Here is a 15,973-nt window from a genome sequence, read left to right as displayed (position 1 = left end):
CCGAGGCACATGGTTCCAGTCCGGCCCCGAACCCCACCAGGACTGAGAGGAAATCCACATCTGTGGGACGCTCCGCACGGAACCACCTCCAGCCCGGGAGGCCAGGGGACTGCAGCAGCGAAATGAAGGGCTAGACCGTGGGATCGCTGCTTTTGCGGTGAGAGGGGGCGCGGGAGGCGGCGAGGGCGCAGGGAGGCCGGGGAGGAGGCGAGCCCCGCGGCGTCCCCGCAGCGCCCGCCGCGTGCCCCCACGCGCGCTGTCGATATTTGCCCGCCTTACTGCAACTTGCTGCAGTGTTTGAAAGAGTAGTAGGAGCGCATGGAGGTGGGGCCCGGGAAAGACCAGGCGGAGTGGTCGGGGGTGAGCGTGGGGGGGGGGTGGGGAGGCGGCGGCGGTGGGAACGGGGGCCGGCGGGCAGAGGGTGGGATGAAGGAGAGGGGGATAGCCTGGCGCTTACACGTGTCACATGTGCTTTTTAAGACGGCCGGGAGCGCCTGCAAGCTGGATCTGGTGGAGGATGCTGCTGCGGCAGGTGCTTCGCAGAGGGCTCCAGTCGTTCTGCCACAGGCTGGGCTTGTGCGTGAGCCGGCACCCGGTCTTTTTCCTCACCGTGCCCGCAGTCCTGACCATCACCTTCGGCCTCAGCGCGCTCAACCGCTTCCAGCCCGAGGGAGACCTGGAGCGCCTGGTCGCTCCCAGCCACAGCCTGGCCAAGATCGAGCGCAGTCTGGCCAGCAGCCTTTTCCCCCTGGACCAGTCCAAAAGCCAGCTCTATTCGGACTTACACACCCCTGGGAGGTATGGCAGGGTGATCCTCCTCTCCCCACCCGGGGACAATATTTTGCTCCAGGCTGAGGGGATCCTGCAGACCCACCGAGCCGTGCTGGAAATGAAGGTGAACCACAAGGGCTATAATTATACTTTTTCCCATCTGTGTGTGTTGAGAAATCAGGATAAGAAATGCGTGCTGGATGATATTATTTCAGTGCTAGAGGATCTCAGGCAGGCTGCCGTCTCCAATAAGACAACAGCCAGGGTGCAAGTGAGGTATCCCAACACTAAATTAAAGGTATGCTCCTCCTGCATGCTTCTGCCAATTAAAGAGGCAGCACTTCATTTCTTGCCCTAAACAAGCAAAGAAAATGCAGAGGTCTCATCCTTAAGACTCAGAAGCTGATGCTTCTTTCATTTTGGGGGGAAAAGATGGGCAACTGAGTGAAGAAAACAGGCAATGAATGGTACAACTAGATATTAAGAAATTGAAAGCCAAACCAAAAAAAAAGCCAAAAATGAAAAAAAGGAAAAAAAAAGTTTTTTTTTCTGAGACCCTGCAATTACATCTTTGTTCAGGGTTAATAAATCAGTGAATGGAAGGGGGTGGGGGAGTCCTGAACAATTTGGGGGATTTCTTTTCATTATGGGGGCTCGATGTATTTCTTATTACTGATTACACATCCACCTGGTGCCATGCCCACCTATCTGCATCTTCAGCCTGGCTTGATTCTGACATGCAGGGAGTTGGTGTCTCAGGGCCCAGTGAGTGTCTGTGTCTGAGAGCAGTGAGTGTGAATGGAGTTGGGATTCCAGGCATTGTATGCCTGTGTGGTTGCATGGTGAAAGATACTAAAATTTTTTTCTGTGTGGAAATGGGGATGTGCAGCTAACTGCTATGCTAATTCGCTGAGAGTCCTGTGATCTTCTTCCCATAATAATCCAAACTAAAGCAAGATTATTATAATAGCAAAAGAAAAGGAAAAAGTCCACAGGAAACAAAAAGTGCGAATGATCATTGTTTCAGCACTGAATGTATTTTGCTCTTTCAACACTCAATTCAAATTTGTTGCTCAGGTGAGGATTCTAAACTCATCCTACACTGGCAGGACTGAGCTGCGGCAGGGAATGAAGCATGCGGTCTCCAGGCGACTGAAGTTTCAGGGACAGATGTGACTTCCAAAAGAGTCACTGCACCATTTGTATGCTCAACCCCGGGTGCTTCCATGGGGATCATGGAATAGGAGGAACCCCAGTTTGAGTAACTGGATGGACTCAATATAGGAAATCACTAATATTTCTGTTTATCTGATGTAGTCAAGCATCTGCACACAAAATTATTTTCTTAGGGTTTTTGAGATCAAAAGGCTCTTTTTCCTGAACTGAAGGATAATTTAATGCACTCAGGAACTAGGGGCTCCTTGGGAAGCCTTATCACCTGCTTCCTCTTAATATGTTGTCCTCATTTAAATGCATCTGGAGGCCAACAGGGTTTTGGCCCCTTGTTTGCTTAAACTGCCCCTTGAGGTTTAGTGAAGCTGGACAGATGGTTCATCGCCTGACATCTAGGTAAAGGATAGTCTGCTTAACGGTTGTTGAAGGGAGTATGATGAATATATGTTGCTGGACAGCATGCTTTTTGTTTCCTAAATCCTTTGACAAGAAAAAGGATGAGGAGGAGAGTGATCTTTCCTGCCAATAGCCTCTTAACTGAGTTTGCCCCTATGTCAAACATTTGGTGTGAAGAAAGGTTTTGAAGTGTGTCGTGTTTAACTTCAGTTTCTTTTCCCTATTGAGGCTAGTTTGCAGTTTATTGGTATGCATTATTAGTTGGGTCCCTTATCTCCTTTATTCAACAGTACTCTCTAGGTATAAGAGTTTTATCATTCAGGTGTAAGAGTTTTGTCAAACAAAATGTCCACTGTGGACTTTTGTTTATCTGTCAATATCATTATGGCATTTATAGCACAGACCCCTGAAGGCCCTGAGGCCTTCAGTTCACTCATTTAATAATCTTTGGTTGTGCTCTTATGATTTACCAGATGTTCTTCTAAGCACCTGAGTCAAAGGTTGAGGCACAAAATCAAGATTCTTACCCTCTTGAGGCTAAAAAGAGTAGATGTCACTGTTCTCATCCAGAGTTACGTATAGACAGAGAGACTGCCATCTTTGGGTCCGCCATCGAGCCGACACCATGCCAGGCCTGTGATGGGCGCTCCACCTAAACTTTTTGCCTGATTGGTGGGTCAGTCCACATCTCAGTAGGAGTCAGTGGACAACCATAAAAGAATGGAGTAATTGATGATGAAGGTCAATGTAGTAAGAGTAGAATTATTCTGCTTACCATAAAAACAGCAGAATTTTATGTTGGCTTTATAAACTGTAAAGCCCTTTTTCTGCTACATTCCAATTTCAGTGTCTTCTCGAATGCATTTGCTTGCCTTCCTCTGCATGACATCAGTGGTGTCCTTAAGCCATGTTTGGGTAAATGAAACTTTAAGACTCTTCTGAGAACAATGGGCCCTTTCAAGCATCCAGATGTAATCACACACAAACTAACATAATATAAAACATAGTTTGTGATTACCATGGGTACTTAAAATCCTATCGGAGGGTCTCTGATGACTTTCAGGTTAAGAACTCCCTGGCACAGAGCAAAGTGAGATGACCTTTGTTTTGATTACATGTTATTTGGAAATGACTTTAACTCATATGTGCCAGTAATATTCAAAGAGTGTCCCTATGATGCTGATGGAAGCTTAAGTTGGAGAAGTTATGGCATATGAGATTCGAGGGTAATTTTTATAGGTACATTTTCTGGCCCTATAATTTAATTTGCTTTCCTCTGTCATACTTAAGATCACCAATCTCCTCAACTCAGGACGATATGAAAAAATTTAGTGCTGGAAGATGCTATGGATGGGCAGGGGATCAGAAGTTGAAGAAAAAGCCAAATATATAGCAGTGGCTAGATAATGCGAGTTGGAATTGGCAATCTCTTGACATGAAAGAAGCCAGTAGGTCAGTGCTTAGAAACAATTTGAAGATGTAAAAACACTGATGGACAGAACGGAGTAGTCAAAACCCTTCGTTAAAACAATCACAAGGATATCTTCCAGATATAATGAAGACAACTAAGTAGTCCTGAGCATAGAAAGGTTTAGGACTTCAGATAAACATGATTATCTTGACAAGGTGATCCAGACAAGCAGGGGCACGGAAGTTTCTGGTCCAGAATTCTAAACTGAGGCTCAGGGGAAGCTGGGATGAAAAAAGCAGTAGTCACTTTAGAATAATACTATGGAATAAAACATACATTTTCAAAAAAGAGGCCAGTATCTGAAATCCCTACACCTATATAATATGAACTCTATAATTGTGCCTGTCATTATAATCTATGTGTTATCATATCTCTGATTGGACATAAAGTTCATATCACATTTTCACTGTACTGTTCACATTCCTCCAGCCCAACCTTGTCTAGTTCTATGTAGATAATACACACATCATTGATTAGTCTGTTAATCACCTTTCAAACCTCTGTGGAATACTTTTATTTTAAAGGTATTCTCTACATTTTCTAGATTTCCATAAAATATTTTGATCCCTATAATTTTGGGTGTTTTCTCACCTATTAAAACATCCATTTTGCATAAGTTAATACAATGTGGCCTGGCTGAACTTTTCAGGTATATACCTAACATATTGTTGAACCAAATCTCTTGATTAAAATGAGACAGACACTCAAAATTGTTAAGCAAGAGTTACTCTGGACTCCGAGAAATATTTTTGTTATCATTCCAGTGGCTCAGGTGGTTGCAGGGAATATTTTGTAGCCTTGTAGGAAGGCCATCATGGCTGTACTTTTCCATCTGGGTAGTTACAAGAAAAAAACCTATATCCATGTGTCCCCAGTTCTTTATTTTGACCACAAAAAAAGACACAAGAAGCAGCAGACAAATGTGGTCCATGGCAAATGATGTGAAGGGAATGTGCAGATTCGATTGTCCTGCAGGCTGTTCTTCCCATTCAATCCCATTAACATCATCCCTCTGGACACAGGTTTAAGTGGAGTGCATGTGCTTCGATGTGCCACATTTAAGAATAGAAACAAAGAAACACGCCCTGCTTTTTAAGAAAATATAGTGTTTCTTTGGGTACTTGTGGAACGTATCTTCCAGATTTGGAAGATGTTGCCATTAGTTGCTTAGTCCCCATCTCATTGGAAGGGCAACCTAAGCTGACTTGGAAATGGAAGCACAACATTATTACTAGAGATTTCCAAGAAAAACTATTCTGTAGACTTCTTTCCCTAATTCATTCTAAAATTTCCCAACATCCATGTCAGGATCATCTCTGATATTTAGATTTAGATTTACATTTAAGCTTATATTTTCATTTCTACCTCTTGATAGAGGAAAACATGGTTAACCTACTGAATGTTCAGCTTGTGTCCTAAGTGATACTGGTGTTTTATACACAGCATGCCATGTTTACAAGTCTGAGCCAGAGTGAGTCTTTATTTTCATTTTAGAGGTAGGGAAATTGAAGACCAGGAGGTTAAATGGCTTCTATGAGGTATCGTGGGTACTGCATTTTGAAGCTGGTATTTAAATCCAGGACTGTCTGGTACTGAACTTCATATTCTTAACCATAGTACTATGTTAGGGCCTAGTACATCCTGCACAATTCTCACTAACAACAGCTCTTTGTACTAAGAAAGAACTAGGGTTGTAAGTTGCAAGCCACGTGAAATCCATGTTATAAGACCACTAATGCTCTTTTAAATGAGCTCCCATGCTCAGTCAGACAGACCAGCTCTGAAGAAGATGAAGTAAATCTTCACCGTACTCATATGCCCCTAAAGGGCTAACACTTGCAGTTGGGCAAGCTCCTGCTATGTGTCTACTATAGAACCTGCCACAAAGAGTTTAGCAAATTCCTCACTGACACATGATTTCATCTTTAGTATAGTAGTACATCAATTTAGAACAAACTAGAGTGAGACTTCCGGACCAACCGAAAGTGGGAATCAAATAATATGACCCAAGGTTTGGAGCCAGGGGCTTGTGTGAGAGACAGCCTTGAGTATTTCTACCTTAAATGGACATCTGGGAAAAAATGATGAGACCATATGGAATAATACAGTGGTACAATGAGGACTAGAGAAATACTCAGGAGACCTAAGTTCTAACCACACCTCTTAAAAAACAGTTGTGTGACAATGGACCAGCGCCATCACTAATCTGGGCTTCAAGTTCTAGGATTCTTCTGTAACATTCCACCATGCACTAGTAAATATCATTACAGTATACATGGGGATATATTCTAAAATATTTTTCCTCTGGTGGTAAAGATTGGCTTGATCCAATTTTAACTATACTGTTGAATGATGTTAATTTCCTAACTAAATTGCTGCACATATATTTCTGAGCCACTATATCAGGCTAAGTTTGTTTACTGATTTTTTTCAGTGCACCCAAGTGGGCAAAAAACTTGTTTGGTATCAGGACCTAGGTTTTGCTTCTTGATTTCTACAAAAACTTACTTTCAACTAAGTTAAGTAATTTTATAAGCATTTATGTTTCTTTCCATTTTTGAAATTCAAGAATTAAGGGAAGGTTTTGAAAAATGGAACATAAATAATTCTCTCTATTGTTCCCACATTCTTATCATCAGTTGAGCCCATGGTGGTTTCCTCAGTGGCCTAGGCTGATGGAGACTTGGGAGTGGCATGCGGAGAAGGCAAAGACCCTCATGCAGTGTGACGAAAGTGTAGAAGGGACGAAGGCCACTCCTCCATGTCCCCTCCAACAAAAAACCAAAAAACGCTCATTTGCTTTTCCTGCTATGTTAAGCAATAGTGAACTCAAACAGTTTTTTTCTTAATCTGTTCTGCTTTGAACATTATTATAACTGAAATAAGCCAGGATGTGCTTTTCAAAATATACTGTGTCTGGATAATGTTTTTTTGTTTAACCCATTAGTTATTATACCATGATTGAACCACGTTTCTTTTAATTCAGTTTTAGAGTTGATCAGTATCTGTACAGACCTATTCCAGATACATCTCGGCATTTCTGTGTACCTTCAATATAAACATTGTCAAAGAGGACATCTGGAAGTGCTGAGATTCTTGATTTGCATAGACAGCTTTAGGTTGGACTGCAGGTCGATTTCTTGCCGAACAGTCCCCCCAAGCCCTCAGAGAGGAGTCATGGGAGTAATTCATTTCTCTGATTATTTCTGCCAGTGTGAGGTGGACAGAATTACGTTAATCACAGCCCTGGCCCACAGAAACATTTAGGAATATTTCTGACTTCAAAGCATGCCAAGTTGCATTGTAGGCCACAAAACCAATTTTGTAGCATTTTCTAAGACTTTGCCATTCAAAGTGTTGTGTGAGGACCACCACCAGCAACTGCATCTGGAGCTTGATAGAAATGAAAATTCCCCAGGTTTCAGCACAGACCTGCTGACCAGAATCTGCATTTTAACAATCTCTACAGGTGATTCATATGCACTTGAAAGTGAGTTTGAGAAGCTCAGGTCTAAAAGGGAGCTTGGTCTTACTAGTCAGGGCTTGAATTTAAAGTAACATGAGTTGATTCAAAACCAAAACGCCCTAGGAAAATTGAGTAACTGAACTCATAGCCATATCATTTAGTCACGTGGTAGAAACATTGAAGAAGTGCCTGAAGAATTTTTAAGCAGATGTTCCACAGCCAGAAACTTTCATCCTTATCATCTGTAATTGGGCCTGTCACCTGGTTAGAATGAAAGGTATTACTGTTGTTCAATATTTTCCAAAAATGTTGAAATTAAATCTATCTCTTTAAGAAAAAAATCAGCAGTGTTTTTCTCAAGGCTCTTTGCAGTTATTTCACAATAGCAGCATCATTAAACCTGAGTTAGACTAATTATGTTAGTATTATGAGAATGCGAGGTATAGGAACTATACATAGGAGCAAGAGTATTTGGGGAAAATGGAACACAATTACAGTGGTGTGTATATTTTGAAAGTGGCCTTGTAATCCATGCTTTCTTCAGACAGGATTATTATAGCATAGCCATTCATTGAAATCAAGGCTTATTCTCTGTCATTCAGGGAAATTCGGGGCCTCTGAAAGCTACCTGATGAGCAGCACGCAGAGTGAATGGACTCTGTTTAGTTACAGGATTTGTGCTAGAACAGCCCATGCTTTTTCTCCAGAGCTACCCTCCCATCGTGGAGAGAACACACCTACACCACTCTGACTTTGCCGTCTCAAAGACTGGAGGCACAGTACAGGCCCTGGTTTTCGGAAAGCAGAAGCATGTTTAAAGGGTTCCTGTAGCTTCAGGAGATCTGAAAGCAGCTTCACGGGGTTGTGGCAGATGGAGTCTTGACTGGTTATTTAGGGTTCAGTCTCAAAGATTACACTTCCCTTTGAATGTTCAGCCTGTTCCCTCACCTCAGCAGGTCTCTTGATTACATGGAGGGAGAGAACATTCAGTTCTGATGGTCACTGCCGATCATGCTAATGTGGGCAAGAGACACACGAGATTCAACAGCCATTCATATAACATTCATTTGGGTAACTATTTTAAGTGTCCTGGAGATTCAGCAGGGAACAAAACAGCAGATGTGGCGATTGCCATCCAGGAGCTTGCATCTAGTAAATAAGACAAAAGTCATATAGGTAAATACATAATTACAGGTTATTGTGGAGGAAAAATACACGGTGCTGCGAGGGTAGAATACCAAGACTTGAGGTGTTCGAAATGACTTGAGTGAGTGACTGGGAGCTGACATCTGAAGGGAGCTAACACTCCTCAAGTGTGGGTTAGACGGTAGAAGCAAGGATGCAACAGGGAGGACACAGTCCCTTTGATGCATTGAGCGAAAGTCACTATGGATGGATGCTAAAGAGTGATGATGGTGAGGTTGTCAAGGGCCATGATAGGACTTTCTTGAGAGCTGGTGTAACACAAGCTTGGACAAAGTCTATGAATCTAGATTTTCTAGGTTTATATCTTTGCTCCATTACCCCTCTCACTTTGAACATATACTTTAACTTTGCAATTTTGTTCTTTCATCTTAGCCCATACCCCTTAGCACTAAGTGGATTAAATGAGTTCATGATACCTAAAGCAGTGATTCTCAAACTGTAACTGTCAGCAAGTGATTCTGATGCCACTGGCTCATGAACCACCCTCTGAGTAGGAAGGGTATACAGCACTTAGAACAGCACCGTGTCATCGTAAATTCTTAAATGCTAGTGATTGAACTCCTTAAGCACTGATATTTTACCCTTATTCAGAACTGGTTAATTGACTTTCTTGTGAACTCATTATTAGATAAAAAATCCTTTTGTTCCCACCCTCAGAGCTGTAGTCATTGCTGTTTCTTTAGTAAGTGCAATATGAGGGATCTCTCTGTGTTTTGCACTAAAAAGCTTGAGCTGCCTGTAGGTTTATCATGATGACTGTGATGTCTCTTTGTTAAGGACAGTAAAAGGCAGGTAAGGAAAGTGTGGGGCCTTGGTTTTGATGTTTACTGTGTTGGGAAGTATCGTGGAGGTTACATTTTTTGTGATAGCCTCAACAGAGCTGGTCTTGACCACTTTCTCCCCTCTTGGCTTCTATGACATTTGGTTTTCCCTGTATGTCTCTGATGGTTCTCTACTTCTCTCTGGCTCTCTGCCCTTACTATACTTATATTTATAATTGTTCCCATGAAACATTGTCTGTTCTCTCAATGTTCTTCCTCAAGCCAAACATCTATTTTCTTTCATGCTTATAACTCTATTAATGACATCTCTATTCTGTCACTTACTCAGATTCAGAATCTCAGTCACCTATGATTAACTCCTCCTTCCTCCCGAACCCAGCCAAGATACATACACAAAGTAATATCTCATTAACTACCAGGTCCTGATCATTCTTTTTTTTAAAAAATATTTTGTTTATTTATCTTTAGAGGGGAAGGGAAGGAGAGAGGGAGAGAAACATCAATGTATGGTTGCCTTTCGTGTGTCCCCTCCTGGGAACTGGCCTGCAGGGAACTGGTCCGCAACCCAGGTATGTGCCCTGACTGGGAATCGAACCGCGATTGTCTGGTTCGCAGGCCCGTGCTCAATCCACTGAGCTACACCAGCCAGGGCAGGTCCTGATCATTCTTAAACAGAACTTCCTCAAAGTGTGATCCTTGTACCAACAACATCCCCATCACCTAGGAACTTTTAGACAAGTAAATTCTTAGACCTCCTTCCAGATCTATTGAATCTCAGAGGTTGGGGCCCAGCAGTCCTTTCTATTTCTGATTCTTGCTAAAGTGTAAGAACCATAGTTACACAGCATTAGTACTCCATCTTGACCAAGGTAGGAGGGAGCTTTAAGAATACTGATGTCATGGGTCTCATCTCTAGAGATCCTGATTTAATTAGTCTGGAAGTGGCATGGGCATGGGGATTTTTTTTTTATTATAATGGGCTACCAAGGTGGGGGACCAAGGTCATCTTTTAAATTTCTTTTTTTTCTCATTATCTTTCCTTTGGACCTTCTTTACCTAGTTTATTTGACTCTCTCATATAATTTCTCACACTTGGAACCTAGCCTGTGTAGCAAGATTATCTGCATTACTTCCTTCTATTTTCTATTAAACAAATCTTGCAAGGGCTTCTGTTGCCTGGAGAGGAAATTGACAATGGCCATTGAGAACTTTCCTTTGCCAGGTCCCCAGTTTTACTTGTAGTTTCAGGTTGCAATACAACATCTGCTGCAACCAAACCAAAGTAAAGCCACCCTAAACTTTCCTGTTTTCTTACCTTCCTTTACACTTTCATTTTGCTTGGAATTTTTTTTTACACTGTCAAATGCATCCACATCTCATAAAAGCTGAGTCCCCAAAGCCACTTTTCCATGAAGCTTCTCTAACTGCTTCCAAAAGTAGAAAATACTTTAATGCACTTTGGAGGTGCTTTGAAGGAAGTTCCCTTAATCATGGTATAACTTGTGTTATACATTTGTCGCAAGCCTTTGCTAAAATATAACTGGATGTGCCTGTCAAAGCAATAGGCTGGTAGCCTGCATTACATACATTGATTTGACCGGAAGAAGCCATCCAGTAAGGAGACAGTTTGTAGGGCATGACCTTGGGGAAGTTGTAGGGGAACCAAGAAAAAGCCCATCCTAGTCTCAGTCTGACATTCTCAGGCTGTGCCTAACCCGGACAAAGAGACAGCCACAGGAATACATTAATAACTATTTTCATGAGTGGTCCTGAGATATCCGAGGCACAAGCAACATAGCTTTGGGCTCAAGAGACAAAGGGCCACCAGAAGAGGGAGAGAGAGAGAAAAACTTTTCCCACCTGGACGCAGCACACTGGTGACTTGAGCTCAGGTGAGTCTGTAGGGAACATAACATGGCTTGGGCATTTGGTAGGGCTTCCAGATATAGCAAATAAAAATACAAGCTATCCAATTAAATTTGAATCTTGGAGTAACAAAGAATACATTTTTAGTATAGGTATGTTTTACATTATGGATTATTTGTCCAACACTCAGATTCAACTTGGTGTCCTGTATTTCATCTGGCAGCTGAGCCCCCTGGGAGTTCAGAGCATCAGAAGACCCCACCCAGCACCAAGGTCAGAGTGTCATGGGGATCTGCTCCAGTCATAACTCAGAGCAGTGGCCAGAAGTCAGGGGACCGATGAGGAAGGCTATGAAAGGTCTAGCTGGGAAATAAGAAAGATATTCTGAGGACTCCCAGAAATGCAGGGGTGAAAGTTAGCAGGGGCCAGAGTTTCTGCCTCTAAGCAAGTAAAACTTAAATTCCTTTTAATGTGTCCTTATTTGTATATTCTGGCCTTAGGAAACCCAAGTTACATTTATGGTTTTAATAATCCCAAGTGTTTATTTGCTAATAAAATGAAAATTGAATGAATAAATGGAAAAATTCATTCAAAGACTACACTGGATAAAGATTCCATTTAGTGGAAATGTCTTTTATTTAATATCTATCTATGAGCAGATGAAAAATACTTATATGCAAAAATTTAATTAAAGAAATTAAATCATAAGATAAATAAGCCCTGAGGGATGTAACGTACAGCATGGTGGCTATAGTTAACAATCCTGTGTTGTATATTTTAAAGTTAAGAGGGATGTTAACTAAACTTAGTGTAGCAATCACTTCACAGTGTACACATATATCAAGTTATTACATTGCACACCCAAAACAATGTTACATGTTAATTAAATATTAATTTAAAAAGTTGAAAAGAAACTGCTTATATTAGCCAGAACCATGTCAACCATTTATTATAAATAAAATAATTAGGTTGACACTGTGTGTCCAAGACTTTTTTTTTCTTTTGTAATAAAGTATCACTATTCAGATTTAAAAATCATTAGGCTAGAAAGAGGATTATTTATTTAACTGCCCATGTTGGCCATTTGAATATAGTAGGATTGAGATTTTATAAGCAAAAGTGCTAGAGGTCATGAAATGTAAAGGGGATGATTTTTATAATTTTTATCCATGCAATGGGAGAAACTGAATTTAATTTCTTAAAACATAGGGATTGGGTAAAGAATAAGAGAACTCCTGTTCCTTTTTTAAAAAGAAGGAAGGAAGGAAGGAAGGAAGGAAGGAAGGAAGGAAGGAAGGAAGGAAGGAAGGAAGGAAGGAAGGAAGGAAGGGATGGGTGCTGATTAGTGGGAATTTACAGGCTAGGAAGAGTAGCAAGCCCAAATCTGAACCAGTGGACAGTCTAGGTTACACTTTCCCTGTATGCAATGTTGCGTTAAAAACAAAGATGCGGTATGCTATTAAATACTTGTTCAGCAGCATTAATAAAGTACAATATATGTCTTATCTACAATGCATCTTATTTTCCTTGATTATAAAGGTTTTAAGGCTGAGGATCATATCTTCTTCACATTTCTAGCTTAAAAGAAATGTGGGAAAAGTCCAGCTTGTCATTTCTCCCTTCCCAGGAATTGGGGCTTCCTGCAGAAGCAAAGTTGGGTGATAACCTCTGTAAGGCCAATCCCTGGGCCAGTGAGGCAGAGCCTGGGGACAGGCGTAGTGGTGCACCCGTAAGTGCCCCTGGAGGCAGACACGCACCCTGCGTCAGCTCCCGGAGGGGCCAAAATCCCAGGCTCTGAACTAGTTTATGACCCCTTTTCATAGGTAGAGCATTGCCTCTCCAAGGGAATAGCACATAAAACGGGCATTGGCAACTTGAGTTTTATTTTTATTTCATTCTTTTCAACTATTTTTACCTGGGGGATTGCCTTTAAAGAATTGGATTTTTTTTCTAGACTGAGAAACTTAAGACACTTAAAAAAAAATTAACCACATCTTGTCAGCATGTTTCTTACCAAACAGTGCACAAGTTTACAATGTAGTTAACTAATCAATATCTCAAAAATTGTTTGTAAACTGATGATTCTATTTGTCTTCTTCCTGACAGAAGAATATTTTGGTAATCGATAACTAAATTGATGAGGAAATCCTCATTTCTCATCTTTCCCTCTGTTCAGTATCCTGAAACCTTATTGATGATGTTGAAACTATAAGCATTGACAATCTGGCCCATTCAGCCTAAAGCAACCAATGTCTTTATTGTGGTGGCTCATATTTCTTAATGGATTAAAATAAGGGAACTGCTTATTGATCAAGTCTCTCTTTTAAAACTTGTAAATAATGAAGAATAAGGTGCTGAAAAAGAGACAACTCTGTATTTGAATTTAATTTCTTCATTTACTAGCTGTGTGACTTAGACATGTTAGTTACTTAATGCCCTGTCCCTGTTTCTGTATGTTAAAAATAGTATTATTAATATTCGGTCTGCTGATTTTTAAAATTTCTGGTACTCTGTCGCTTCTCAATAAATTGTAGCTATTTTTTATGTAAGTCTAACATCAAAACAACACCAAGGAAAGATTAGAAAGCCAAGCAAAAAATCACTTATAATCCTACCACCGATTCTATAAGTAATTTATTTTCATCTTTCACTGCAGAACACACAGTGTATGTATTTTTTGATTCTGTTTGTTTTCATTTTTCAGAAGTGTTTCCATAATTACGGTTTTATTTCTTGTTCAGAATTCTGGCAAGTGATTGTGACATTATTTACTTAACCGCTCATTCATTGTTATCTTTGGAGTATTTCTGGCACAGCATTCTTGGAGCTAGTTTTCACAGTCTTTAACAGACATAAGGAAGAAAGCAAAATATTCCGGCTTGTCAACAGAAGCCATAAGAAAACAACATTTTTGCACATGATTTAAAATACCACTTTCTTAAGTATGTGCACTTATGAAAGCAAGATACAAATATAGGTCACCAAGTTCCAAGGGAGTAGGTGTCCCAAGAAGAAGCTTGGTTAGAAATTAAAAGGACCTGATTTATTTATAGACTAACTCCAAAATGCTGCGCATTGCTTTATTAAAGACCACATTCAAGATTAAGCTTCTAAGAGTACCTTGTGGCTTATTCTATGGCAAAGTCATTTTTTTCCTGTTTTTCTCTTGCTATATAGCTCAATGATTCTCATGAGAATCACTTCAAGAACATTCCAATTATGTGAGGCCTGCGCCCTCCCCCCAGACCAATTGAAATGTTATCTCTGGGGAAAGGACCTGAGAATTGGTATTATTAAAGTTTTTTGTATGATTCCAGTGGATAACCTGGTTGAGAAACGATGAAGGACCTTAGGCCAGAAAGACATCTCCAATCCTGCCCAGCTCCTTTGCAGTGTGTAGGCTGAGAGAATATGGAAATAACCTGCTTTCTCTGAGCCGCAGCTTCAGGCCCAGCGAGCACTGGCCCTGACACCATCACCATTGCCCTGCCAGGTAAACTGCCTCCATGGGAACCCTGTAGCTAAAATGAACAACTTCATCCTCCTCTGCAGTTCCTTAATCTGGTACTGACTGGCCAGAAATATGATGTCTTAATCAATTTGCTATGCTTTAAAGATTTCCCAGATTGCTAGTCATTGGGAAGATATATCCCTTGACACTTTAAAAGGCATCCTTACTTAATACATTTCTGCAAGGAGATTAATAAAGAAAACCTTAGGCACATAGTAAATATTTATTATTTTGGTGATAGAGCCAAAGGTAATAAATCCTGATAACTCCAAGAAGTATAATAGTAGGACTTGAAATAGACTAAAGTTTTATTAGGTCTTTGCTTTCCATCAATATAATTTAAATTCCTTCATATACTGAGGTGCTCAGTGTTTGCTGATTTGTAACCAATTTATTAATGCTATCCTTTCTTAGCCCATCCTTTTGTTAAGTACATAGGGGATAAAGAAATTTGTGTTGAATGACTGGCTTTTCAACTGTCACATTTTGAGTCTGAAAAGCATGACATTAAAGAATTCAGAAATACTCCCAGTCTTAGGGTAGCCAAAACTTACTTACTCTCCAGCCAACTCCCACATCTTCTGTCTTTTCACCTGTGAAAATAATATTAAACTTATTTTCTAGACATAGGAGTTCTGAGAAAGTTACGTACTAATTTCAAGAAGCTTGTGACTTTTAACTCATTCGTATAGGAATCCTGGCTTCCCCAGAGCAGTGTGGCAAGTCAGTCCCTAGTAAATCAGTATTGACACAATGTCTAATTAAAGGAAAAGTATGTTTATTAAAGTGCAATGCCTATTTAAAGTAATTTCAGCTACAGAGGAGCCATAACAATCCAAGTGCCCTTCCTGGGTCAGTAGAAAGCTTTTCCATTAGCATCCCAGTGGGTCCACAAATCTTATACTCTCTTATTATTTTTAAATGGCAGTTGTAAATCACTAGGTGCAGTGAGGTGAAAGGGGTGCTCCCAGTCAGTATGCAACAATGGGATCTGCACCACTGGCCACTGGTAACTGGAAATTGTACATGCCAGGAAGAAAGCCACTTATCTGGTTCCCCTTTACCTCCTTTACATTAAATGTTTTATCTTTGGCAAAAAGCAAAAGCATTTTATGAAGCTGAGTCCACACTTGCTCTATATTTTGTGGAGCCGTATAAAAGTAGAAAATTGGATCCTCTTATTTGTTGGTTTAAAAAACTATTAAGAAATTGTGATATACCTTAAATGAGTTTGACATAAGCATTAGATTATGTGCATATATTTTCACAAGACTTCACTGAGAGGGATTTGGGAAGGCTATCTGATCTACACACTTCAGAAAGCCCTGTTA

General features: G+C 40.7%; 1 protein-coding gene across 2 annotated transcripts in view; it reads left to right on the top strand.

Annotated features, from left to right (window-relative positions):
- The first annotated feature begins 466 nt into the window (after window positions 1-466).
- Window positions 467-15,973, top strand: part of PTCHD4 (patched domain containing 4) — a 197,187-nt gene continuing 181,680 nt past the window's right edge. Inside the window, exon 1 of one of the 2 annotated variants that reach the window (XM_053668323.1) lies at window positions 467-895. In XM_053668323.1, coding sequence (XP_053524298.1) covers window positions 467-895 — 429 coding nt within the window. Of the gene's footprint in view, window positions 1,070-15,973 lie in introns of both variants that reach the window. The other variant, XM_053668322.1, reaches the window with a different exon arrangement.

The sequence above is a fragment of the Artibeus jamaicensis genome, unplaced genomic scaffold (assembly GCF_021234435.1).
Source record: "Artibeus jamaicensis isolate MK-2021 breed Jamaican fruit bat unplaced genomic scaffold, CSHL_Jam_final contig_484, whole genome shotgun sequence".
NCBI classification, from domain to species: Eukaryota; Metazoa; Chordata; class Mammalia; order Chiroptera; family Phyllostomidae; genus Artibeus; species Artibeus jamaicensis.
This window is presented reverse-complemented; position numbering and strand designations above follow the sequence as displayed.